The following is a 25,394-nucleotide window of genomic DNA, read 5'->3' as shown; positions in this document are numbered from 1 at the left end:
CAAATACATTGGAGATAATTTTTGCCGTTATTAATTTGATATTTATTCAGCCACCTCTATTGAGGCACAAACGTGCCAGGCGTGGTCTTAAATATGGAAATATATTCATGGATTTAAGCCACAGCGACCCAGCAAATCCTCTATTCTTTTGCAGCCTCTTTGAGGAGAGGAGTTACATTAGAGCCTCGGGGCTAACTTCAGACCCAGACATCTCCGTCACCGAGGTGCCTAATACACGGTAAGAGCCGGACACGTCTCTTAAGATGCTGGTGGTGGGGAGGGGATGATGGCCTATGTTCTCCCCAGCCGCGTTTGAGGAGTTCAGGATATGCAGTCCTTTGGGAGGGGAGTTGGCTAGCGCAGGCACAGTAGCCATCACGGTTGGTCAGGGGCTCACCCCTCGGTACAGCCCGCAGCAGTTCGAGCCGCGGCGGCGTGAGCGCCCCTTCCAGGCCCGTCCAGTAGGACAGTCCGTCTCCCCCTCCCTCCCGACGCAAATAGTTCCTCCCGTTCTCCGCGCTGCTTCTGGTTCCACGCTCCAAGTCACAAAGCGCGAGGTCACGTGGGCGGGCCGGTGCGCTTTGTGACGCCACGGCCCCGCCCCCGGCCCGCCTATCGGCGCACGCCCAAGCTCCGCCTCGCGTGCGCCGCCCGTGCTGTCCCTGCTTAAGAGACCCCGGAGTGGGGCGCTCGCCCGAAGCCAGGCCGCGGCCGCCATAGTTCCTGGCTGGAGGTGTCGCTGGAGCTGGGTGCGGGCCCGAGAGCGGCCACGGGGGCAGAATATAAAAAGAAAAGAGGCCATCCAGCGAAGCCCTAGCCGCCGCCCGACCGTTTCCGGGCTTCCCTACGCGGTCGTGGGCTCAGAGGCGCCAGAAGCGGGAGCAGCGCGAGGAGCGGCAAGAGGAAGAGTCGGGCAGCCTCGGCAGTGTCCCCGGGGCCAGCGAAGCCGCCGGCCGGGGCCCGGGGTGGTGAGGACGGGCCTCGCGGCCTAGCTGGGCCCCGCAGCGGCTTTGTGTCAGGCGGCGGCGCGGCGGCGCGGCGGCGCGGCGGCGGGGGGGAGGCGGAGCCGAACCGGGCGGCCGCTGGAAGGCCTCTCCTCCGCCGATCGCGCGATCTCGGCCTAGGCCGCGGGCCGCTCGTGGCCTCCGGGGAGCAGGCGCCAGGGTGTGTGTGCGGTGGGGGCCTGGGCCTGGGGACGCCGACGCCGGTCGTCCGGAAGCCGGGAGGAGGCGAGAGGCCGCTCGTGGACTCCGGGCCTAGGCCCTCTCCCCGCAACCTTCTCCCGGGGCCTGGGTCACCCCCATCCACGGAGAGAGACCAGCCGGGAGGTGCGGCCGCTATGGACCCCTGACCCCGCGGGGTCATTCGGACTCTAACGTGTGGACTGACCGCTACTGACTGCACCGCCTGCCCTGTCTCTTGCCGGCCCTTAGCATGAGCGAGGGGGACCCAGCCGGGTGACATTGTGCCGGTTGGCGGATCCTCGATTGCCCCTTTTCCCGTCCTGCTCCTCCCACATGAAGCGATTCTGAGTACGGGGGGGTTCCGGATTATTGTTCTCACGAACCCCCACTTGTGGTTGGGGGGTATTTAATTTGAGGCCTTAGGGTCCTTCGTTGTCTTTTGAGTGTTTTGTGTGTGTATATATTTTGCTCTTAAGTTTATAAATATACATATATTGAGAGTGTCCACGTCTCCTCGCTGAACCTTAGGAATCCTTTGCCACAATGTCCTGTGTGCACTATAAATTTTCCTCTAAACTCAACTACGACACCGTCACCTTTGATGGGCTCCATATCTCCCTCTGCGACTTAAAGAAGCAGATTATGGGGAGAGAAAAGCTGAAAGCTGCCGATAGCGATCTTCAGATCACCAACGCGCAGACGAAGGAAGGTAAGAGGCACATGGCCCGCAGGTATTTATTGGGTCGAAGTGGGCATTATAAGTTGCTTGTTAGAGGCTTTCCCTTCATTCCTATTCGTTGTAATACAGAGTTTCATTGATAGCCAAGGATTGCAGCACCCGACCTTGGAGTTTAACTGGCCTGTTTGCCTTTCGAATGCTGGGGTCATCTAGGTGTCTAATCCAAAAACGTGTTACTCTGGTTCTTAAATGTGTCGTCCCCGCCTTTTTTTAATTTATTGAATTTTAACACTGGGGAGGGATTGAAAAGAGAAAGGGTTGTCATCCAAGTCTGTTGGGTTTTTGCCTTGTGGCATTCCCTTTTTTTTCCAATCAGAGGAGTGCTCAAAAGGTTTCCCATTTGTTAAATAGAACTTGTTTGCTAACCTAGCATAGATTTAAAGTTAACAGACAATTGCATGCTCCCCTTTTATACGGGGTTGCTTGTGGAAAGGGGGTATTTTGGGGGATTTAATCAGTGTTTTAGAATATAAAATGTCCTTTGTGACCACTGTGGTGTAATTCCAGAATTATTGATACTTAATCAAAGGTGAATTCTGTAACCCAGGCTAGCTACCAACCCCAACAGCCCCCTGCCGGAACTTCCAAAGTGTGGGGAATGCAGGTGTTAGACCACACCCAGCAGCAGGTAACCCTTAGTTCATGACATTAACCTAGCAGTTCTGAAAGGCTTCAAAGTGCAAGGCCCTGGGTCGCTACATATACACCGTGTGTGAATACAAGGAAACCACTAGTTAAAACCCTTGAGTTCATTTTAAAAGTCATATTAGGACTTGTTTTTATTTTATTTCTTTTTGAGATAGGGTTTTTCTGTGTAACAGCCCTGGTCGTCCTGGAACTGGCTGTTTACCAAGCAGGCCTCAACTCAGATCTGCCTGACTCTGCCTCCCTATTGCTGAGATCAAAGGTGTGGGCCACCTTGAAGCCAGATGTTTTTGCTTCTGCCTCCCTAGTACTGGAATTAAAGGGATATACACCACCCCCTACAAAAACATTTAATAATATTGGGACTTGAATGGTGGATGTATCTTTTCTGACTTGAACTTGTTTTGGTTTCTTTTTCTAAGAATAAGTAATGCTGATGAGTGGGTTTTAGTAGATCAGACTTCTGACATTTACTAATAGGATGGGGGGAAAAGTGTTCTAAATGGGGTTGTTTTGTTTGTGACATAATCTTACTATGTAGCCCTTATTGGCCTGGACTTTGCTACATAAGATCAGGCTAGCCTCTGATTCACAGAGATCAACTTGCCTTTGCCTCTGCCTTAAGTGATGGAATCAAAGGCATGCTTCAAGCTAAACTTGATAGAGGGTGTGGCATGGGTTTTTTAGTTGTAGTTTTGGGGTATGGTCTTATCTCATTAGCCTGTAGTTTGGTAGGTAGGACAAATCTTGATGTGGAAGACCAGTTTTTCATTTGTAATGCAGACATATGCATAATTATAATGCCAAAATAATATTATCTACTTCCTTAAAGTAAATACCCTTTCAGTAATTGTATTTTTCTGTAATTTCTCTGTTTTGGAAGAGGAAAGGTTGTTGATGGTAATAAACAGCTAAATAATCCACCAAAAATAACCCTTCATGTTGAAGTCTACTTTACAAAACACATGGCCTTTTTTACTACATTGCTATAGAAATACATCTTTATGAATGAGAGGAAAGATGAAATTAGGGGGAAATTAGCCACTTACAATTATACTTGTTTCATTTTTATTACAATATTGTATGGTTGAATCATTTGAAACTAGGCTTGCTACCAACCAACAGTTAAAAGCTGCCTTTAGACTAGAGTAAGTTGCAACTAAAAATTCTTGTTCACAAATTGCCATTTTTGTGACTTTGTATTTTTTTCTAGTTTAGGACCTGTAATCCAACACCTGAAATGCAGGGAAGTTCTTTGCCCACAGCATGTTTTCTTCTTAGCTGGAAAAAGTTTAATGTTGATGTTAAGTTGATTAAGAAAAAGTTGTGGGAGCTTTCTTTGCTTTATACACTCACTCAGATTGGGGCAGTTGTTGATAGTGGTATGGAAACTTAAAGAGCTGGAGAGATGGCTCAGCGGTCAAGAGTGCTTATTTTCCTTGCAGAGGACCCCACTTCTGTTCCCAGAGCCCACATATGCCCTCATGGGAACTCAAAATTCGGAACTTGAGTTGTGAAATCTGCAGTCTCTGGCTCCACAGGCACGAGGCATGCTAATCCAGACAGGGACCCAGTTTTACAAGACAGTTGAATGAGAGTTCTACTTGTTTTAAAACCATCCAGTGAATTAAAGTTTACAAAATAAGTGTTTACGGTTTCTTAGAGTACCTAGATTCTAGACCCTAGAAGAAAAGTGTAAGTGGATGATTTTTTAGTAAATTTAAATTACTGATCTTCAGTGTTTCTATAAAACATTCCTTCAGTTCTAAAAAAATCTGTCAGTTACCGAGGACCATAAACCTTTGGTAAATTTAAAATGCTTCTGTCAAAGTTCTGTTTTGAACTTAATCCTGCTTGTTTCTAGACTGTTATTTTACAATGAATTCCAAATGATCTTTAGAGAAAACTTTGTTTTTGTAGGTTGTTTTTTATACTGATCCTCCCATTCACCTAGTAACCTTCATACTGGATGAACTTGGTTGATTTGGAAGATGAATATGGGGTTTTTTTGTTTGTTGTTTATTTTTTTTCGAGACAGGGATTCTCTGTAGCTCTGGAGACTGTCCTGGAACTCGCTCTGTGAGCTGGGCTGGCCTTGAACCACTGCCCAGCTGTTTGTTTTTATCTTTATTCTGGCTGTCCATTCTTCACATTCATCTTGTTATTCATTCTATCCGTAACTTTTCTTTTTTTAGATAAAATTTACACTGCTAAATTACTCTCTGAGAGCTGAGGCAAGTGCTCTGCCACTGAGCTAAATCTCCATCCTCTGAGCCTTTTAAATCTAAAGGAACTACTTGTTAGGGATTTATGTGTCAGACACTCTTGGGCTTAGGAAACTGACATAAGCATAATTCTTTAACTGTACAACTAGAATCTTGTATTTGAAGGTATTGGAGCACCTGACCGTAGTAGTATAATACAGCATGTGTTGATCAAATTAGGTTGTCTTTGTTTATTTAACCAGATCTTGCTGTAAGATTAGCCTTGAACTCAGTGACAATCCTGCCTCAGCCTCTTGAGTGCTGAAATTGTAGAGTTGTCACTACCCCATCTTACTAAGTTGTTCTTGAAAGGTTTTGTGAGTACATTTAAAAAACAGCCAAACCTTTGACCCTTAAGTTTGGATTCTAGAATTGGTTTGTTTGTTTGTTTCTAGACAAAGTTTCTCTGTAGCTTTGGTGCCTGTCCTGGAACTAGCTCATGTAGACCAGGCTGGCCTTGAACTCATAGAGATCCACCTGCCTATGCCTCCAGCATGCTAGGATTATAAGGCATGTGCCACCACTGCCCAGCTTGGATTCTAGAATTGTTAAACTTATTAAAAATCTCCCAGTTTCCTGCTTCCAATTTTTCTTATTCATGATGCTTGTAATTGGGACTGTTGAAGATAATGGTAGCTTGCATGCCCACGTTTAGGAAGTTGCATCATTCTTGATTGGATGCCTGTGAGACATAGTCAACAACTAAAAACTAAAGAACTCTTGATTGGAAAATTTGCTGTAGAAAAGGAATGCTAAATGCTTGATGACTAAAAATAAAGTGGATACACATTAAAAGCATGAAATAAGGCTAGCCACTTTGTGTTAGGTATGTAACAAGCATTGCGTGAACCCTGGCCCAGCAGTGGTGGCACACACTTTTAATCCTGGTACTCGAGAGGCAGAGACAGGGAATCCCTGAGTTTGATGCCAGCCTGATTACAAAGCAATTTTCAGGATAGCTAGGACTGTTTGACCTAGAAACCCTGTCTCAAAAACCAAAAAAAGAAAAAGAAAGAAAAGTGAGCCCTGGTCTTTTGTGAGATTGATGGAGAGTTTTGCATCTGTAAGGTTGGGTGTTGTTTTTTTCCCTGATAATTTTACTCATTGCTTCCTTAACAATTTTTACTACACTTAAGGCCCACTTAATTTCATTCTTACAGAACTATTGTAATTATAGAGTAGAAAAATGTTACTCATTCCTCCTCAATCTTCTTAAAAAGTAACATCCATTTGCTAAAACTAGGAGCCTAGGAATTCATGCCTGGTTGTTCTTTCTCCGTTTTTACAAAATTCAGTCCGTGAGCAGTCCTCCATATTATTTTGACTATCTAATGCTGGCTATCACGAGAGTCTGAAGCAGCCTTCTTTATGACTCACCCTGTTTCTGTTCAGTTCATCTCCCTTGCAGATTCCAGAGCTAGTGTTTTTATGATGTAAATTGTCATCACCTCACATAAAATACACCAGTTATTTTTTTTGTTGTACATAGAAACAAAGTATAAGTCAGCGTATGATTTATACTGTCCCACTTTATTTTATGTAAGTCCCTAATTTTCTTCAGCACTACAGTCATTTTTGTGTCGTTTGTTTTACCTCACATTTGTTCCCCCCCTGAGTAAATGCTATTCATTTAAGGTTTTTTGGTCTGGCTGGCTGGCTTTTCATTTACAAATACAGTTCTTCTAAAAGGCTTTGTTTAAAACAATATTCTCTCCAAAATAATACTCATTCTCCATTCTTATATTTTAAAAAACAACAGATCTTAACATGTATAACCTGTGTTTTCTAGTAATATGCTGCATAAGAATAGGGATCATAATACTTAGCTCATGCTTAGGGACTAGAAAAGTACACTCGTTTCAAATAACCCTATTGTTTCCTTGTTAAGCATTTCTTGGTTAAATGAGCTGGGAACCAGCATAGTTTTATGAGACTAAGAGTTTAGAAAGTAGAGGAGGTCCTAGAGCCAAGAACATAGCTAACTATATTGTATCCTTTGAAGGAACCCACAGAGGATGGATATTTCTTCTTACAATACTAGTAACCTAAATGCAAAGAACATGAATTTTGGTGTTCTTGTACTGTAAACTCAATTCCCATAAAGCTGATTTTTGAAGTTTTCTCATTCCTGAGTACTTAGTCAAATCCCTAAACAGAAATTTGACTCTTTGTTTACAGAATACACTGATGATAATGCGCTAATTCCTAAAAACTCATCTGTAATTGTCAGAAGGATTCCTATTGGCGGTGTTAAGTCCACAAGCAAGACATATGTTATGTGAGTATTTATAAAAGCTTATGCATTTACTGAAGTAGACTTTTTAAAAAAGATTTCAAAATACTTAACACTAAAATTTTATCGTGCTAATTATGAAAACTGTAATAGGAGTTTTGTTGTTACCTTTTTTTTTAAATTTTGCCCCTGGCAGCATCATGAATATTAAGTAATGCCAACTTAAGCTTTTTATCAATATGAGTCTTTAGTTCAAAGGCCACTTTGAATCAGGCTCATTTGATTTCGTCTCATTTTGGATAAATTGTCTGTTTTAGAATTTCTCTACAGCAGGGTTATGAGTGTAACTGGCACAGTTGTCAGAACTTTTATCCACCTATTCTGTGTTGTAGTGATATTTCATTTGTATTTTAGTAAATAAAGCTTGCCCGAAGATCAGAAAAGCAAAACAGCCAGCCACTGTCTCTTATCTCTACTTGAGTCTGAAATGGAGATCCTGCCTCCAGAAATCCTTAGAATGAGACTGAGAGCTGTCTCCTCCCGTCTTAACTTCCTCTCTGGGGCTGGGATTAAAAGTGTGCACCACTACACCGAGTTTTTTATGGCAAACTAGTGTGCCTAATGGGATTAATGGTGTGTGTTACCACTGCCTTGTCTGTAAGGCTGACCAGTGCAACAATTTACTCTCTGATTTCAAGCAAACTTTATTATTTTAGGATAGATACAGAGTATTTTCTCTGTATTTGTCAAATGCAAATGGACTAGACCTTATTGATGTATTTATTGCCTGTATTTATTGTATATAGCCCTTGTACTTATTGTATATAGTTTTTCTTATATTGGTTACAGCCTTTTATTTTAGACAGAAAAGGGAAGTCTGATATTTCATTGGTATTTTAATAAATAAAACTTGTCTGAAGATCAGAGAGTAAAAGAACCACACTGGTCAGCCTTACAGACCCAGGCGATGGTGATATACACCTTTAATCCCAGTAGCCACACTAGTCGCCATAGAAACCAGGCGGTAATGGTGCATGCCTTTAATCCCAGCCCTAGAGAGAAATATAAAACTAAGTGGTGGGCAGCTCTCACACAGGTTGTGAGATTCCTGGAGGCAGGATCGCCATTTCGGACTGAGGTAGAGGTAAGACCCAGTGGCTGGCTGTTTTGCTTTCCTGACCTTCAGGTTGAACCCCAATATCTGTCTCTGGATTTTTGTTAATCATGCTATGCTGTGTCTGCAATAAGTGTAGAACAGTAGAGTCATAATTGCTTATATATCACATTTTCTTAAATCTGGAGATGATTTAAGGTATAGAATATTGCACAGTTTATATAAAAGTTTCTGTAATGCTGTTTTCTGTAAATGATTTGAGTATCTTTTTGGCATCCACATTGGGTTGGGAGTGCAAATCCTATATCCAGTCCCCTAATACCTAGTGATAACTGTCCCTCCAGCTTGTAGAGGTGTATTAGGAATTAAATAGTTCTTGGCATAGGATGAATATTTGTTATTAAAATTATGGCAATCTTTGAGAATAGTTTAGAGCCTCTGTTTATTTTTTTTAAATATTTATTGATTTTATTATGTATACAATATTCTGTCTGTGTGTATGCCTGTAGGCCAGAAGAGGGCATGTAACCCCATTACAGATGGTTGTGAGCCACCATGTGGTTGCTGGGAATTGAACTCAGGACCTTTGGAAGAGCAGGCAATGCTCTTAACCTCTGAACCATCTCTCCAGCCCCCGAGCCTCTGTTTATTAAAAAGAGACAAAACTATATCCCTAACAGTTTTTCTTTAGTATTTATACAATGCTGAGGATTAAACCTAGTCCTTTGCTCATGTTAGGCAAACACTCTACCACTATTCTACATCCATAGACCTCTTCCTTATTTTAGTATTTCAAGACAGAATTCTGTTAAGTTCAGGCTGGTGGTGGAATCTGCTCCATAGGCCTAGTGGCCTTGAACTTGATACCCTGCTGCCTCAGCTCCGTAAGAGTTGAAATTACAGGTCTTCACTGGGCATGGTTATCTGAGAAGTTTTATATCGATAGCAGAACTGTAATACATGAGTAGAATTATTTTTGTTTTAGCATGAAATTACATTACTGTTTGCTTTTTAAAGACTTGTATCAAGTAGGGTATGGTGGCACATGCCTTAATCCCAGCGGTCAGGAAGCAGAAGCGAGTGGATCTACATAGGCTAATCTGGTATATACTATGGCTTTTTAATAGAGACTGTCTCGGAAAAACACACACGCACAAAGTAATAAATGAAACAAATATCAAACATTTCATCTCTAGATTTTTTTTTGATATTCAGAAACTTAAGAAAAGGATATTTTGAAGTTCATGGGCATGTTAAGTTTGTTTCATACAAAATTGCTTATTAATTATATGTAAGATTTCTGTTTGTTTGCTTCAAAATATTTCTCAGTTTGAGCAAATGTTAGAAAGTTCAAGTTATTGTCAGTAGTTCAGAAATCACATGAATTTAAAAATTCCTTTTAAGTGCTGTCTAGTATTTTCTCTACAGTAAACTTTAGACATTTAAAAGCCTATTCTTAGCACTTGAGTTCTGGTCTCCCTTCAGTCTTATCTAGATGAAAGAAATTTTGAGTTTGTTTATATGTTTTAACAACAATTTGTCCAATTATACACAAGTATAAAATGGATTTTAAAATATTTCAGATTGTGTTGTATCTTCCAGAGACCTTAAATTTTGTTCAAAAATTGGTTATTATTTTGATTTGTTTGGAATTTGAAACAAGCTGTCTATATAGAACAGCCCTGACTGTCCTGAAACTCACTATGTCCAGGCTGGCCTGGAATTCACAGAGATCTGCTTGCCTCTGCCTCCTGAGTGCTGGAATTAAAGGCATGTGCCACCACTGCTTGGCTTTAAAATATTTTTAAAATTATAATCATTAGCCTGTTTTATCTGGATTTGAAAGCTAGTTTTTGAGTACAGCAGATAGAGCAGTCTGTTAAAAATGTTACTGGCGCTGTTCTGCTTAAGAAATTGGATATGTAGAAATTTGTATCTAGATTTACCAGGAAAGGAGGGAATCCTTACTCAGTCCATTATAAGTAAACCACAGAGTTTACAAATGCAGTACCTTTTCAAAAATGATATAAATAATGTCTCTTTTAGAATGCCTCAATGTGGAATTGTTTTTAGAAACTAGGAATATATCTTAAACTATTTGGTAGTGACAAATAGTTATCAGTTACTTGCTCATTGAATTATAAATTGATTATAGTAAAGCTTTGTATCAAAAGAAAATTATATTCTTAAAGACCTAAAATTAGAGATATGTATTAATATTGTTAGTAATGCATGGTGATGCAGACATAGTATTCTAGCACGTGGGGAGGAAGATCAAGAGGATTGGCCTTGACTGTGTAGTGAGTTCAAGACTGGTCTAGGCTAAATGCGACTAAAAAAATAAACACACACAAACATGTATGTGAAATTCATAAATAGCTAATGATAGTTTCTGTTTCTATTTTATTTTTTAGAAGTCGAACTGAACCAGTGATGGGAACTACAAAAGCAGTATGTAAAAACACAATCACCCTTTTTCTACACAATTGTTTTTACCTTTATAATGTTTTCAGTGAAGTAAATCATTTAGAATACCCAACTGACCATAGCACACACTGTAAATCAATTGTATTTTGATGACAGTTCAGTTGAATATGGATATATGTGGCATAATTTGTAGTTACTCTGTAGAAATGGCTAATTGGTGCCCTTTTAAACTGTTTCTTATTAAATATGATAGCATTCTCCCTGTATGACACTGTGGTGTACAGTAATGTATGATCTTTTTTAGATGGTGTAGATTTAACACTGAAGAACATGACAACATGTTCTACATCTGTCTGTCTATTAGTTAGTATTTTGTATGTATGTACAGGCTGTTTTGTGCTTTTTGTTTCTTGCAATAAAAAAAATTGTTTGGAGTGTATATTTTGCCATTTTCACGTTGTTTCACTTAGTTTACTAGGGCTTTTTTCCTGCCTGATTGATGGCCTTCAAAAATGGATTAGCAACATGCAGAACTTACATTATTAATTGGTTGGTCCTTTCTCCAAATTCAAATACATCCAGAAAAGAGCTTTTGAGAGGCTTCGGATGCAGCTTTATTAGTCAGTGTTGCTTTATTTTGGCACCTGTGAGCTCCTGTCCTTTGTGTACTTTTATACCATACAGTACAGACTGAAATTTAATCACCACCATCCAGAGTACAAAAACATGCCAGTGATTTTAATGGTTTTATGCAGTTCATAACAAGCTAGTTTATTCTAATTGGAATGTTTCCCTTTCATAGAATGCTAAACTCTGCTGCATTAGTTACATAGTATCAGAAGCTGTATCTTATCAAAAGCAAATCCCGGTAACTGGGATAACATCTTTTTATGACTACAGTGTAACCTGTAGTGTGACACTCTTTTGACTTTGAGCTTATAAATAAAAGCATCACTTGTAAATTGTGGGACGGTGCCTCAGAACACAGGGCTATCTTAACTGGGTTCTGTAACTTGATGGTTCTCTAAACATTTTACTGCTCAGGCTGAATACTTGTACACAAAAACACAGTATTTGAAATTTTCATTTAGAAACTAGGGGTATTGCTTGCTGTTTCATTTTATTCTTTTTTAAATACTGCTGATATTTGTGTATGAGGCATTTCACTAACCTTGGATCGTTGGATCTTAAACATGATAAGTAGAATATAATATATCAACTTTGAACTTGTTCTCTAAAGTGTATGGCCTTTAGTTCCTGTCTAAATACAGTGATTCAAAGATAAAAAGTCAGTGTTTGGGGGATTTTTCCCCACATTTGGATATATGGGTTGTTTTTTGGGTGTGGGGGGGGCGTTGTTTGTTTTGGGGGTTTTTTGTTTTTGGGTTTTTGTTTTTTAAAGCATAATGCTGTAAAACTGTCCAAGTTTCTGTTTTGCTGGTGATTGGTTTAAAACTGATTTTTATGTATCCAAATGCTAGCACAAATTAGAAAAACTCTCCTGGTGACTGTAGTAGTAAATGTAACACATTTGTACAAACTATTTTTATATAGTATTTAAAATTAATTCAGATGAAGTTTTATTTCTTGAAGACAATAATTTCCTTTTTGTTTATTAGCATGTGTATAAACACAAATCACATGTTCATAAATAAAGTTAACATTCTTTTAGCCTTGTGTGTTCCCTGGCATGTCTGTATTACATTTATAAGAAATTTATTGTAAGCTTATTCAGATTTCTCTTCTTTTTAGTGCTTTAAACAGTTTTAATTTTTAGGTAGAATTAAGTGAGATGGAGACATAACATAATCTGTTGTCTCTATCTTTTATTTGCTTGGATGTTTTGTTGACATTTAGGATCACAGAAACATTTTCATTAACTAATTAGTATTCATAACTTAGGAATGGATGGTTTGGCTATACACATTAACAGGCAAAATTTTAAAATTTTGATTATGAAAAGTATGTCTATACATTTTGGTTTTGTATTTTGAGATGGGGAATCTCATAGCTCAGACTACCTCTGTATGGGGGACTGCCCCTGAATGCTTATGTTTTGCCTCACCTCCCATGTCCTGGATTGCCGTCTTAGACCATCTTGCGCAGCTTGGTTTTTGGAATTTTTTTCTTTTTTGCTTTTTGTTTTTGAAGACATCAAGGTCCTGCTGTGTAACAACTCTAGCTGGTCTGGTACTTGCTCTTTAGCCCAGGCCAGCCTTGAACTCATGGCGGTCCTCTGGCCTCAGCCTCTCAAGTGCTGGTATAACAAGTGTGGACCACTGTATACCAGTGCATTTTTGGTAATTTAAGCCAAGTCTGATCAAAGATGAATGTTTATTCCCCTAAGTTTTTAGTCATCCTTCCATGTTGGACTGGTACTGCAAAGCTAGATGCTCTTTGAGATTACATTGTACGGTTCTTTTAGTTTCATTCAAATGTAATTGGCCTAAAAAGATTTCAGGTACTTGCTTGCAGAAGAAAATACAGAGGAGGGCTAATCTTAGTGATATCTGTAGTACACATCATTTTTAAATATGGCTGGTTTTACAGTATTTTACTGAGAAGTTATTTTTGTGGTGGTTTTGGAAATATAGATTCCTTATTATTTTTTTAGCCATTCTTTCTTAATATTTTTTACTTGTCGCTTAATACCTGCTGTATATAAAATTGGACACTTTTCTAAATTTTGGTAAATTTGACCTCTTAGATTGTAAAGTCTTTAGATAATATAGAGATTATTTGGTGGAAAAAACTGCAATTACAATGTAATTTGTGGGAAACCACTTTCCATGATAAAAGAAGTGGAGGAAAACAAACAAAGTGACAGCGTTAGTTACAGAGTGGATCTGATTGGGTTAGCAACTGTTTAGTCAGACCTTTGCCACCTATGTTACAGTAATTCCTGCTGATTTAAAATGTAGCTCTTTTAAAATTAAACCTGAATAGGTTAGACTTCCTTCTGGATAAGAATATTTATATTTTTTCATAATTTCTTTTTTCTGCTTTCGATTAGTCCTTAAGCAGGAGAGGTCTGTCTTACACGTTAGTGGTTACACATTAGAAGTGTGGGCTTAGCACACGATGAACTCTGCTGTCCTTTATGTATGGAACAAATAATCACTCATTTGTCTAACTAAACATTCCCATAATTGCACCCATCAGACTAAACCTAAGATATTTGTAAGGTTTATTTTTATGAAACGGTCTTGCTACAGAGGTCATGCTGACCTCAAACCCACTGTCTAGCCCGACTCTCAAACCAGTGGTCCTCCTGCTTCACCATCATATGCAGGTACCACCATGGCTAGTAATACGAAAATTTAGCAAATGTAATTCTTGTATTTATTGAATTTTTTTCTATAGTGGATATTGGCAACTTTATTTGAAACTTGTTGCATTCACTTTTTGTTTTCAAAAGTTTTAGAAGAATATTTGAAAATATTTTCTTTGCCAGATAGCCTACTTGAAGGCCTTCCATTCCAAAGAATTCTGACCAGTATGATACAAAACACTGTAATGATGAATAGGAATCTAAGGAGCTTTAGAGGAATCTTGTTGAGAAGCTGGTTACTAAAAATGCCTTTGTATACATGCAGATAAGCATCTTTTTAAAAACTAAATCATTTAATGGGTTCAAGTGAAAAAACTTTTAAAAGGTTAACATTATATAATACGTTCTTAAAAGCCCTTTTTTGTCCTTAATATATCCTCGCCCTGTTTGGTTAAATTGACTTTTCTCCAAATATTAAGATCCATCACTGTGTTTGACGGCTCTTTGACTCTTTCCCAGGTTACCTTTTCTGATTTTTTTTTCTTTCCCTTTTTTTTTAATTTTTTTTTATTTTTATTTTTGGTTTTGGGGTGACATTGCTTAGCAGTCTGCTTTGATAAGGAAGCCTGTGGCTTCTTGACAAGTGGAGCTCTATTCTTTGGATGGGAAAATAGACTGAGAAATTGATGTTCAAAAAGGAAAACACTAGGAATTGCCTGGGAGCTGTTGAGTTTATTTACAACAATTATCTGAGGCCTAAAGAGCTACTTGTTTTTACAGTGTTGTTTAATGGCATTAGGAGAAATTCTTTTTTAATTCTCACTTCCAGTGTACATTGTTGTGAGCATTATCATATTTAGAGACCATTGAGAAACATGGGACTCACAGTGTAGTACTAAGTCACCGCTCTTCAGTAGAGGAATTTTCTACCCTCTCATTTTTCACTGCAGTAAGGCCTCCCATACATCATGTAGCCTTTATAACTGGGTATGAAGTATACACAAAAGATAAAATAGCTTGAGCATATTTTCAGGCTTCAAACAAAATACTACTTTAGAAAAGTAAAAAAAAATGCCCAATATTTAACATTAAGTGACTTTAGGGGCTAAATAATCACTTTCAGATGTTTTCAGTGTGGAACTTGAATGTGTGTTTAATTTTTTGTGAACAGATTGATGACTCTTCTGCATCTATTTCTCTGGCCCAGCTTACAAAGGTATATATATATATATATATTCTTGACAATATAAGTCTGACATTTTTAAAATGTGACACAGTGCTGTTTTAAGGTGGGTGGGGGAGGATGTGTTTTATGACTGCATCATACATACAGTGACTGCCCTGTACAGAGTAGTTGTCGTTCTGAGAAGATAGGGGAGTAACTTGGTCAGCGCCCCTGCGTAAGCTCGTCTTCAAGACTGAAGAAACACAGGAAGCTACACTTAACCGTTTTCCCCCTTACACAGTTCTGTTTAATTAGACGCTGGGAACTAACAATTCTGGAGGAATTCCCTGGTTTTGGCTGTGAATTATGTGGACTTCTTTAAAATAGCCAAAACAGAAGATTTCCTTTTACATGGACGATTGTGTGGTTAATTTTTGAAATTTTGAATTGATCTCACCAAGGTCAATATTTTAAATGTGATACAGTTGTTTCCTTATGCTTTAGACTTATAGTCTGTCTGAATCAAAAAATTTTTTAAGCAACCTAATTTGTTTGAACACAGACTACGTGAATTGTGTAAGTGTATACTTATGAAGCTGTTTGCAGGAATATGAGTGTATACGTTTTTGGCAGAGGGCCAAATGTTACCTTGAAATCACTGTGTATACCATGTTGTTTGACAAGGTTGCTTGCTTTTATTCTCAAAAATGTGTATCTTCTGTTTGGGAAAGCACTAGTGATGGATTTTTTTTTTCACAGTATTTTAGATTGCAGATTGTGTCTTTAGAACAGAGCAGGTAGGCTTGAGGGCTCAGAAGGAAGCTGTCCAGCTTCCCCAAAGTCTTTTTCGCTACTATCAGAAATGTAAAGTCTAATTTAACAGCCAATAGAAATGAAAATGAGAAGGCTTATCCATAGTGCTGTCCCTATTTTGTCCGTGGCTTTGTTGTGGGTGTGTCCATTTCCTAGTATGTATCCTTAAAAGATGTCCTGTTAACAAATTAATTGCTACTTATCTCTAGTCTTAAGAAAACAGAACACCAAAATTAATGATCCTGAGCAAAGTGGATGAATCATCCTATTTTATAATTTTCTAATGCAAAGTGGTTTAGCACAGAGTTCACATCTTTGGCAGCTTATAGTATATACTGTTTATTCTTATGTACTGTAAGGACCAAATTTGAGTTCTGTTCTGTTTCTACCATTGTTACTTTCTGGGAAGATTTGGGAAGTTTCGGAAGTCTGGGGATTTTTTTTTCTTTTAATCTACTTGTAAAATACAATATTTGGGTTCAAACAAATTAGTTGTTAAACATCTGTAATCAGTTTTCTGTAAATGTTACTGTTCCAAGCTCTGTTAATGTTAAGCATTTTTTGTATATAAAATTACAATAAAGTGTTAAAACTGGTTGCTTGTTTTGTGGATGAATGTAAAGATAAAACTCAGTGAGTGACCGATGTGTGTGGTATTGGAGGTGCGAGGTCCAGGTTATTAGAAAATCACTCCCTTAGACCCTGTTTATATCTAGACTGTTAGGTTATTAAGTTCATAAAATTTATCTGGGGTTTAAATTTTAAAAGCATACTTTTGAACTAACTAAAAACTGACACCACTAGGCAAACAGCCTTCTGACTTGTGTGTAGTAATGTTATCATTTACCCCAGCCCTGCCTTCCCAGTCCTAAATGTAAACAGTAATCTCAGTGCTGGGACACTTGGAATGTTTTAAAGATTTGACGAAATCAGTGTTTCTCTTTTAAAAAATTTAGTATCACCTGGCCTTAAGTTCCTTGAACAATCATGCATGTAGATCCTAATGTAAGGTACAGACAAGGTCTAAGGTCTGAGTGCTCCCAGAAGGACTTCCTCAGCCTCCCAAGCTCTCCTAGAGATAGAGTACTGTAAGAATTCCCAGTGCTTCTCCAATTATATGTGTATTAAAGCACAGCTCATTTAGATGTTGCTCTGTGTAGGATGAGTGTGTTGTCTTTGCTGTGTGGTCTTAATGTGTTTCTAATGTGTGTGTCAAATAATTACCTGTTAAACAGACTGCCAATCTGGCTGAAGCCAATGCTTCTGAGGAAGATAAAATTAAAGCAATGATGTCGCAATCTGGCCATGAATACGACCCAATCAAGTAAGTTCATAAGTATTTTTATGCTAATAGAAATTTTGGGGTGTGTTTGCCTCCACAATTAGAAACATTGTTTTTCTTAAGTTTCTGTTTGTATATTGATTCTTTTTCCTTTTCAGTTACATGAAGAAACCTCTAGGCCCACCACCTCCATCTTATACCTGTTTCCGTTGTGGTAAACCTGGTCATTATATTAAGAATTGCCCAACAAACGGGGTAAGTTCATGTAGAAACTGATACATCTAGTTCTTCTTAGAATTATTTCTTAGCCATATTTACCGTGGTAAAAATCTCCATTAATATGGCAGATGAGCACAGCTTTTGGAGTGTAGGTTGCCAGGCCCCAAGTCTTGGCTGTCTTGTTGAATAGAGCATGTTGCTTGTTTCTAAGTTTGGTTTTCCCTGAAGTGGTAATTAGTCCATAGTTCACATAGCTGATTCTGGGAATTAAATGAGTTCCTGTGTGGAAAGTATCACAAATAGTAAGTAGTCAGTGATGAGTGTTGAAGGAGGTGTGCAGGCATTGCTAAAGAAGGCTGTTCTGTTTTTCTCTCCCTTCCAACCAGGATAAGAACTTTGAGTCTGGCCCTAGAATCAAAAAGAGCACTGGAATTCCTCGAAGTTTTATGATGGAAGTGAAAGACCCTAACATGAAAGGTGCAATGCTTACGAACACCGGGAAATACGCAATCCCAACTATAGATGCGTGAGTATGCAGGTCAGGCTGACCTGGGGACCAGGCAGTCCCAGGGTGTAGGGTTTCAGTCTTGGGCTTGTAACTTGGCTACTTGTGTTCCTTGGGAATTTTCCATTCCAGAACTGTTCATTTCCACGTGTTACATTTCTGTGTTAATTCTGAGAGGCTGCAGTCTGCTCCATTTTTGCAAATTTAAATGAATTTGGGGATTTTTGTCATTAGTGAGTGCCACTTCCCTTGTAGTCTTCTAATTCTTTCTTTCTGTCATTCCTTTCTTCCTCATTCACATACATGTTCCCACATTATCTTACATATGCTATTTCCATTTCGTAAGTGAATATAACATGTAACCATTTTAAGAAACATGTTTAAGAAGATAAGTGCAGCAATATACCGAGGCAAATTTAAATGCCAGGCATAAATGAGATGCTGAGGATTCTTGGCTAGGTTTAGCTACATTACCATTACATCGTCTTTGGTCTAAAGTAGAGCTTGTTTTACAAACCATTATTAGTTCACTTCTGCCCAGCCAGCTCTGTAAAGTGTCATAGTGGGTTGGGGTGGGGGGCTGTTTTTTTTTTTTTTTTTTTTTTTGGTTTTACTAATTTATTTAATTTTTGCCCCCCCCCCTTTTTCCCCCAAGACAAGGTTTTTCTGTAGCTTTGGAGCCTGTCCTGGAACTAGCTCTTGTAGACCAGGCTGGCCTCAAACTCACAAAGATCCGCCTGCCTTTGCCTCACAAATGCTGGCATTAATGGCTGGCACCACCAACACCCGGTGGTGATTATTTATCTCCTACAGTAGAAACACGCTTCAGTATGTTGTAAGTGTTCCTCTAGGCTAGGATTCCTGGTTCTCTGCCTTGAATCTCTAGTTTTTATTTAGAAACTGTGGTAAGATTCTGATGATGTATTTTAAAGCTAATTTTCCAAAAGATTGCCAAGTTGAGATCTAGAACATGCTTTGACCAAAACCAGTTTTTGAGGCCAGTTGTCCATTTTCTCAGGGGCAGATGAGTTAGTTCCCCAGCTTCCTGCACGAATGTTGAAGCAGCACATGGGGTTAGTAAGTAGTGAAAGGATGTAGTTATAGTATGTAGTTGGTTAGCAGAGAACTGATGCTCCCTCCACTGCAGCCCTGCTCACATGCTCTGCTTCACCCCTCTGCTTCCATCAGCCACCATCCTGCGTTTTTCTGGTTCATCGTACGCTGTAGCTAATCCAGAGACATTTCATAAATGCTATGGAACAATTATAAATTGGAATTGATTGTTTGCAGTCAATTTAAGAGCAGACTGCTTCATCTATATTACATAAAAGTTCTTAGTGAGTAGAAATTTGTGTCAAAAAAGTTAATTAACATCACCTGTGAGCCCTAACTAATAATTCATTGCTTTTGAGTCCTGGGGGAGAAAAGTTCATTTGTGTCAGATGCACAGCCCATACTGGGGAGAGATGGGAGCCCTAATATTTTAAAGAAAACATTCACCCTCTCCACTAACACCACTGATAAGCAACTCAGACTCTTCTTCTGTTTCTTTTTCTATCCTGTTCTCTTCCCCTCCCCGTTTTTTGTTTTTTTCCCTTTTTTTCTTTTCTCTTGGGCAGTGGGAGACTCCTCTTTCACAAATTGGGAACAATGGGGCATAAGCAAATTGATACTTATTTGTGGAATCGTGGTGATGTCTATGGAGCAGCTGCAACACAAATAACACACCTAAGGTACCCTCCTCCATCCAGCTGAGACTATTTCATTTCAGCATTGAGATGAGCACATCCTGTTCCTAAATGAAACAGATTTTCTCTTAAGAATTCCTATGGCTTACAGCTTTGTCTGAGTATAGAGAAGTGGGGGCTTGTGGAACAGTAGAGGCAAATCTGAGAATAACTTTGGTATGTTTTTAGATGTATTTAGCTCTTTCCATTCCTGAAAAATTCATTTCGACAAAAAATTGTATAGTGATATGTTCTCTCATATTTGTTTGATGCATTCTGATCATTACATCTTGTTTGATTGATGAGTAGATTAATCTTTAAAGTAGTTACAGGGAGGTCATTGGTTACCTATTCTGATGACCTTGGTTATAGATAAGTTCCCATCGGTGTCTGCATGGGTGTGATAGAATGCTGGAGTGTAGGAGACACTTGTTACTGGTTTGTGTTTATTTTTTAAAGAAACATCTGGCTAAAGAAAAATTGTGATTTAGGGTATTCGCCAAGTTCAAATTCTGTCTATCTGACTCTTACATAGGGCATTCTGGCATCTTAACATGTTGTTTTACCTCTGGCCTTTAGTTCCTAGGGTTAAGGATTCTGAGATCCTTTATTTGCTTTTAAAGTGTTTCTTTACTTTTGTTTACTTATGTAGTTGTGATTTATGTCTGTGGAGGACAGGTATAACTGCCTCTGTACGTTGGAAGACATGTTTGTCTAAACTCAGTGTCATTGTCCTGAAGTTACATGTTCTGCTATGATATAGTATGCTGAGCATAGAGCATTTGACTAATCTGCCTTTTGGCAATCCTAAAATGTGAAAACTATCTTTTACAGAGAGGCCTATGCAATCGGGAAGAAAGAGAAGCCACCCTTCTTACCAGAGGAACCATCATCGTCTTCAGAAGAAGACGATCCTATCCCAGATGAGCTTTTGTGCCTCATCTGCAAGGACATTATGACTGATGCCGTTGTCATTCCTTGCTGTGGAAACAGTTATTGTGATGAATGTAAGAGACTGGAACACTTTAGAGATGTCAGAATGTATTTGCTTGGTAAATTGTGAGGTGGTAGTTGTTTGGGTGGATAGTTGGTTGTTTTTAATAATGGTCTATGAGGCCTTTGTTCATTTACTTATTTATTTTTTCATCTTAAGCTGGATCTGAATTTAATATCCTCCCTGACCTTCTATCATTACTTTTTAAACAAGACTCTTGGGTTTTATGTATGTATGTATGATTGCTTTGCTTTCACATATGTGTGTGTGCCTGGTGACCTTGGAGGTCAGAAGAGGGTATTGAATAGCCTGGAACTGGAGTTAGAGGAAGCCTTGAGCTGCTGTGTAGGTACTGGAAACAACCCTAGTCCTCTGTAAAAGTAAATGTTCTTAACCACTAAGCCGTCTCCTAGCCCCATTTAGTTTTACTTTGTTTTGTTTTTTAATGCCCAGTTCTTAAGCCATTTGAAAGATTCTAAAAGCATGTAAAATGTTTGTTACTCTTTTCTAGACTGAGTTTTATTTGTTTGAGGTCTGGGCATGATGGCACATGCTTTTAACTCAAACACTTGGGAGATAGAGGCAGATGGATAGCTGAGTTCAAGGCCAGCCTGGATTACACAGTGAGACCTTGTCTCAAAAAAAAACATATTTGGGACTGGAGAGATGGGTGTTAAAAGCACTGCCTAATGTTCCGTTGGACCCTGGCTTCAGGTTCCAGCACCCATGTGGCAGTTCACAATCATCTGTAACTCTAGTTTATAGGATCAGACCCCACTCTCTTTCTTCCATTAAGTTGCTTGTTTGTGTTTGTTTTTTGTATTTGAGACAAGAGTCTCATAGTTTAGCCCTGAGTGGTAGAGATTGTCTTTAATTCGTTATGTGAACATCAAGTTCCTCCAGTACCACCTCATGCTTAATATCTTATCATACATAGGTATTAGGACAGCACTCCTGGAATCAGATGAACATACGTGTCCAACATGTCATCAGAACGATGTTTCTCCTGATGCTTTAATTGCCAACAAGTTTTTACGACAGGTAGCTTTTGTATCTTTTTACACAAAAGTATCATTAGGATTTTCACTGATTGAATCCATTTAAATGAATGATATATTACATACTTGGCATTTTTATGTTTGGTGTCTGTAGGCTGTTAATAACTTCAAAAATGAAACTGGCTATACAAAAAGACTACGAAAACAGTTACCTCCACCCCCTCCCCCAATACCACCACCAAGACCACTCATTCAGCGGAACCTGCAGCCTCTGATGAGATCTCCAATATCAAGACAGCAGGATCCTCTGATGATTCCAGTGACGTCTTCCTCAGCTCACCCAACTCCCTCTATATCTTCATTAAGTTCAAATCCGTCTTCCTTGACTCCTTCTGTGTCTGGAAATCCATCTTCTGCCCCAGCTCCAGTACCTGATATAACTGCAACAGTGTCTATATCAGTTCATTCAGAGAAGTCGGATGGTCCTTTTCGGTAAGTCTGTATTTTATTATTGAAGACAAACGCGGTCAGTGATACAGGTTTTCTTGATAGTTTTTAAAATAGGGTCTTACCTTTGACGTCATGTAAGACCCACTGTTGTCCCCTAAATTCCTAAAGATTTGCCTCTGGGTGCCTCCTGGTTGCTAGGATTAAAGTTCAGGTGTTTTGTTTTGTTTTATTTTTCTAATTTTTCAATTTCATTTCATGTGTATGAGTGTTTTGCCTGCATGTATGTCTGTTTCTGCAGTAGTAAAAGGGGGTGTGTGATTCTCTAGAATGTAGTTACAGATAATTTTGAGTATTATGTGGGTGCTGGGAATCAAACCTGGGCCTCCAGAAGAACAGCTGATTTTCTTAGCCACTGAGCCATCTTTCCATCCCCTAAAGTAATAGCTTCTTTAATGGACTTCTATGCTTATTGAAATACTAAATTGCAGCCTGATGGTGGGTGGCACATGCTTTCAGTCCCAGCATTCAGTAGGCAGAGGCAGGTGAATCTAGTGTTTGAGGCCAGCCTGATCTACAGAGTGAATTCCAGAACAGCCAAGGCTACACAGACAAATCCTGTCTTGAAAGACCAAAAGCAAGAAAAAGAAAAAAAGAATAAGTTGTGATGACATGTCACCTTCTGAAAGCAACCTAGGACTTTGTGGTCTACTGACACATGCAGTCTCTTAAAAGTCAGCTAAGTTTTATTAAAACATAGATGCCAAGTCCTGATTCATACATACTGAAAGATAAGGATAAAACCTTTCCATATATAAGGTATCCCACGGTTCTAGTTTAGTCTTTATTTAGTCAATAAAGGAAATAAGGCAATGCAGAGAATTCTCTTAGAGTATTGTCCTCCCATAAAGACATTAAGTGCCCTCTTTAACTCTCTTATTTTGAAGTCTTAAATGTTTGCACTTATTTTCTATCATTGTATATTCCTTCGGGCAATTTTTTTTTTAAGTCTAGCTGCCTCAGCCATGCGTGTACAGAAAGAAAACAGCTGTAAGGACTTGGCTCTCTAGTGCTGTCTTGTATGCTCTGATCAGCCAGTTAGGCTTGCATGCAAATTTTTTATTATTTATTTATTATGTATACAACATTCTTTCATGTCTGCCTGCATGCCAGATGGTTGTGAGCCACCATGTGGTTGCTGGGAATTGAACTCAGGACCTCTGGAAGAGCAGTCAGTGCTCTTAACCTCTGAGCCATCTCTCCAGCCCACAAATCTTTGTTTTTTTTACTACAAAAAACTACTAAAGCACCTCACTTGCCCAGATGCAATGTGCAGAGTTTTAGAGCCTGTCCTTCGACTTATCTCAGAAATTGTCATTAACTCATTTTAATGTAGGATATTGATAAACAGCATTAGTAATGGTTTTCATTTTATTCATTATCATCCTCTCTGGTGACGTTTTCTTCTGTTGCATTGTTTTCTAGGGATTCTGATAATAAATTATTACCAGCTGCTGCCCTCGCATCAGAACATTCTAAGGGAGCCTCCTCAATTGCAATTACTGCTCTTATGGAGGAAAAGGTAGATTTTGCTGCTTTAATCTAGTTTTGAATAGATGTTTGCTGTTTTGTTTTGATTTGATTTTTTGCTTTGACTTGTAAAGATTAAAACCTGTACCTGTTTTTTTGTGGTTATTCCTAAAGGGTTACCAAGTGCCTGTCCTTGGAACGCCATCTTTGTTGGGACAGTCATTATTACATGGACAGTTGATCCCCACAACTGGTGAGTAACATTATTTTCATTTGGACCCTTTTCCCTTTAGGAAATAATTAACGGTGAATCTCACATTCATTCTTTTTTGTTTATAAGGTCCAGTAAGAATAAATGCTGCACGCCCAGGTGGGGGTCGACCAGGTTGGGAACAGTAAGTATATAACTCAAAATAACTTTCAGATACTTGCCTTTGAACTAAAAATGTAGTAGAGACTACAAACTAAATAGGAGGTTGCTGAATTGTTCTTATAAACTCCTTTAAATATGCTAGATTAGTGTACTTTTTATGTCACATTCAAATTTATATGTCCGATTATTATCTGAATGAGTAAATGTATTTGATACTTGAAAAACTTGGAGCTAGACATACTGACATTCATACAATTAAAAATATACTGGGAATTGAATCCGGGGCTTCAGCATGCTAGGGAGTACTTTGCCCTGGAACTTTGCCCCAAGCCCATCACATTTGACTCCCCAAAGCTTTACTTATAGTCTCTTGACTGACCTTCTCCCAGTAGCATAGTTGATTGATTCCTTACATATACTGTATGTGTGCTACACAGTTTAGCAAGTAAGCTGCACACGGAGATTCTTAGCACTGCCCAATGCTTTAGGTAAATGCTTACAGTAGAATCCCACGCACGGTGATTAATTATATCCAGTTTTGATCTAAACATATTGTATCTTTGACTTCTTGGATGGTGCTGTATGCAATCTGTATAAAGTTTTAACTTGATAAGATTAGATGTTTTGTGATTTAAAAAACAAAATAGACTTTTATCAGCATTTAATGCATTCATAATACCCTTTTCTTAATTCTTTCAGCATTTCCAGACTCCCTTGGTTTGTCTATAAATTTTTCAAATTGTCATAAATCTCAAAAAAAGAAATCCACATTGTGTGCTCAAAGTTAAAACCCTTTTCAAAGGTCACCTTGTAATTCTTTTCCAAAATCAAAGAATACTGCTAAGTCCTTTTCTTCCTTAGAACATAGGGATCTTGACCTCAAATTAGTAAGTTGATCCTATATTTAAGTTTTCTAGATTTTAATTTTTCTAAAAGGTTAAACTCTATCCTCTCTTGTTTAGATTATCAAAATTTAATATAAGGGCTGGAGAAATGGCTCAGTGGTTAGGAGAATTAAGTGTTCTTCCAGAGGACCTGAGTTCAATTCCCAGCAACCACATGGTGGCTCACAACCATATGTAATGAAATCTGGTGCCCTCTTCTGGCCTGCAGGCATAAATGGAGGAAGAATGTTGTATACATAATGAATGAATGAATGAATAAAATCTTTTAGAAAATTACAATTTAATAAGCAAACCTTGTAATATTAATGTTGACCACACAGAGGGTTTTTTTTGTTTTCTTTTGTTAATTCTTGACTTGTTAATAGTTATTAAAATCCACAGGATATGATTTTCTGCCCTGGCACACAAAGAATATTGATGTCTGTAGAATGCTTTATGGCATTAAAAATTAGTAGACTTTGGCTGGAGTGATGGCTCAGTGATTAATAGTACTTGGTCTTCCAAAGGACCTGGATTCAGTTCCCAGCATCCACAACCATCTATAACTCAGCTCCAGGGG

The 25,394-nt window shown here is 38.8% G+C and overlaps 1 protein-coding gene across 2 annotated transcripts in view; it reads left to right on the top strand.

Moving 5' to 3' along the window:
- The first annotated feature begins 697 nt into the window (after positions 1-697).
- The window catches only part of Rbbp6 (RB binding protein 6, ubiquitin ligase), a 32,952-nt gene continuing 8,255 nt past the window's right edge, over positions 698-25,394 (top strand). For both annotated transcript variants that reach the window (XM_048460362.3, XM_048460361.3), the window contains exons 1-13: positions 698-1,893; positions 7,011-7,110; positions 10,594-10,630; positions 15,049-15,093; positions 17,091-17,179; positions 17,296-17,392; positions 17,743-17,882; positions 20,423-20,595; positions 21,520-21,623; positions 21,735-22,072; positions 23,513-23,609; positions 23,732-23,810; positions 23,898-23,952. In XM_048460362.3, the coding sequence (XP_048316319.3) occupies positions 1,728-1,893; positions 7,011-7,110; positions 10,594-10,630; positions 15,049-15,093; positions 17,091-17,179; positions 17,296-17,392; positions 17,743-17,882; positions 20,423-20,595; positions 21,520-21,623; positions 21,735-22,072; positions 23,513-23,609; positions 23,732-23,810; positions 23,898-23,952 (1,520 nt within the window). In that variant the 5' untranslated portion in view covers positions 698-1,727. The remainder of the gene's footprint in view (positions 1,894-7,010; positions 7,111-10,593; positions 10,631-15,048; positions 15,094-17,090; positions 17,180-17,295; positions 17,393-17,742; positions 17,883-20,422; positions 20,596-21,519; positions 21,624-21,734; positions 22,073-23,512; positions 23,610-23,731; positions 23,811-23,897; positions 23,953-25,394) is intronic.

Source organism: Myodes glareolus, chromosome 7, assembly GCF_982192425.1.
Source record: "Myodes glareolus chromosome 7, mMyoGla1.1, whole genome shotgun sequence".
Taxonomy (NCBI): domain Eukaryota; kingdom Metazoa; phylum Chordata; class Mammalia; order Rodentia; family Cricetidae; genus Myodes; species Myodes glareolus.
The sequence above is the reverse complement of the archived record's forward strand: the minus strand, read 5'-3'. Positions and strand labels throughout refer to the sequence as shown.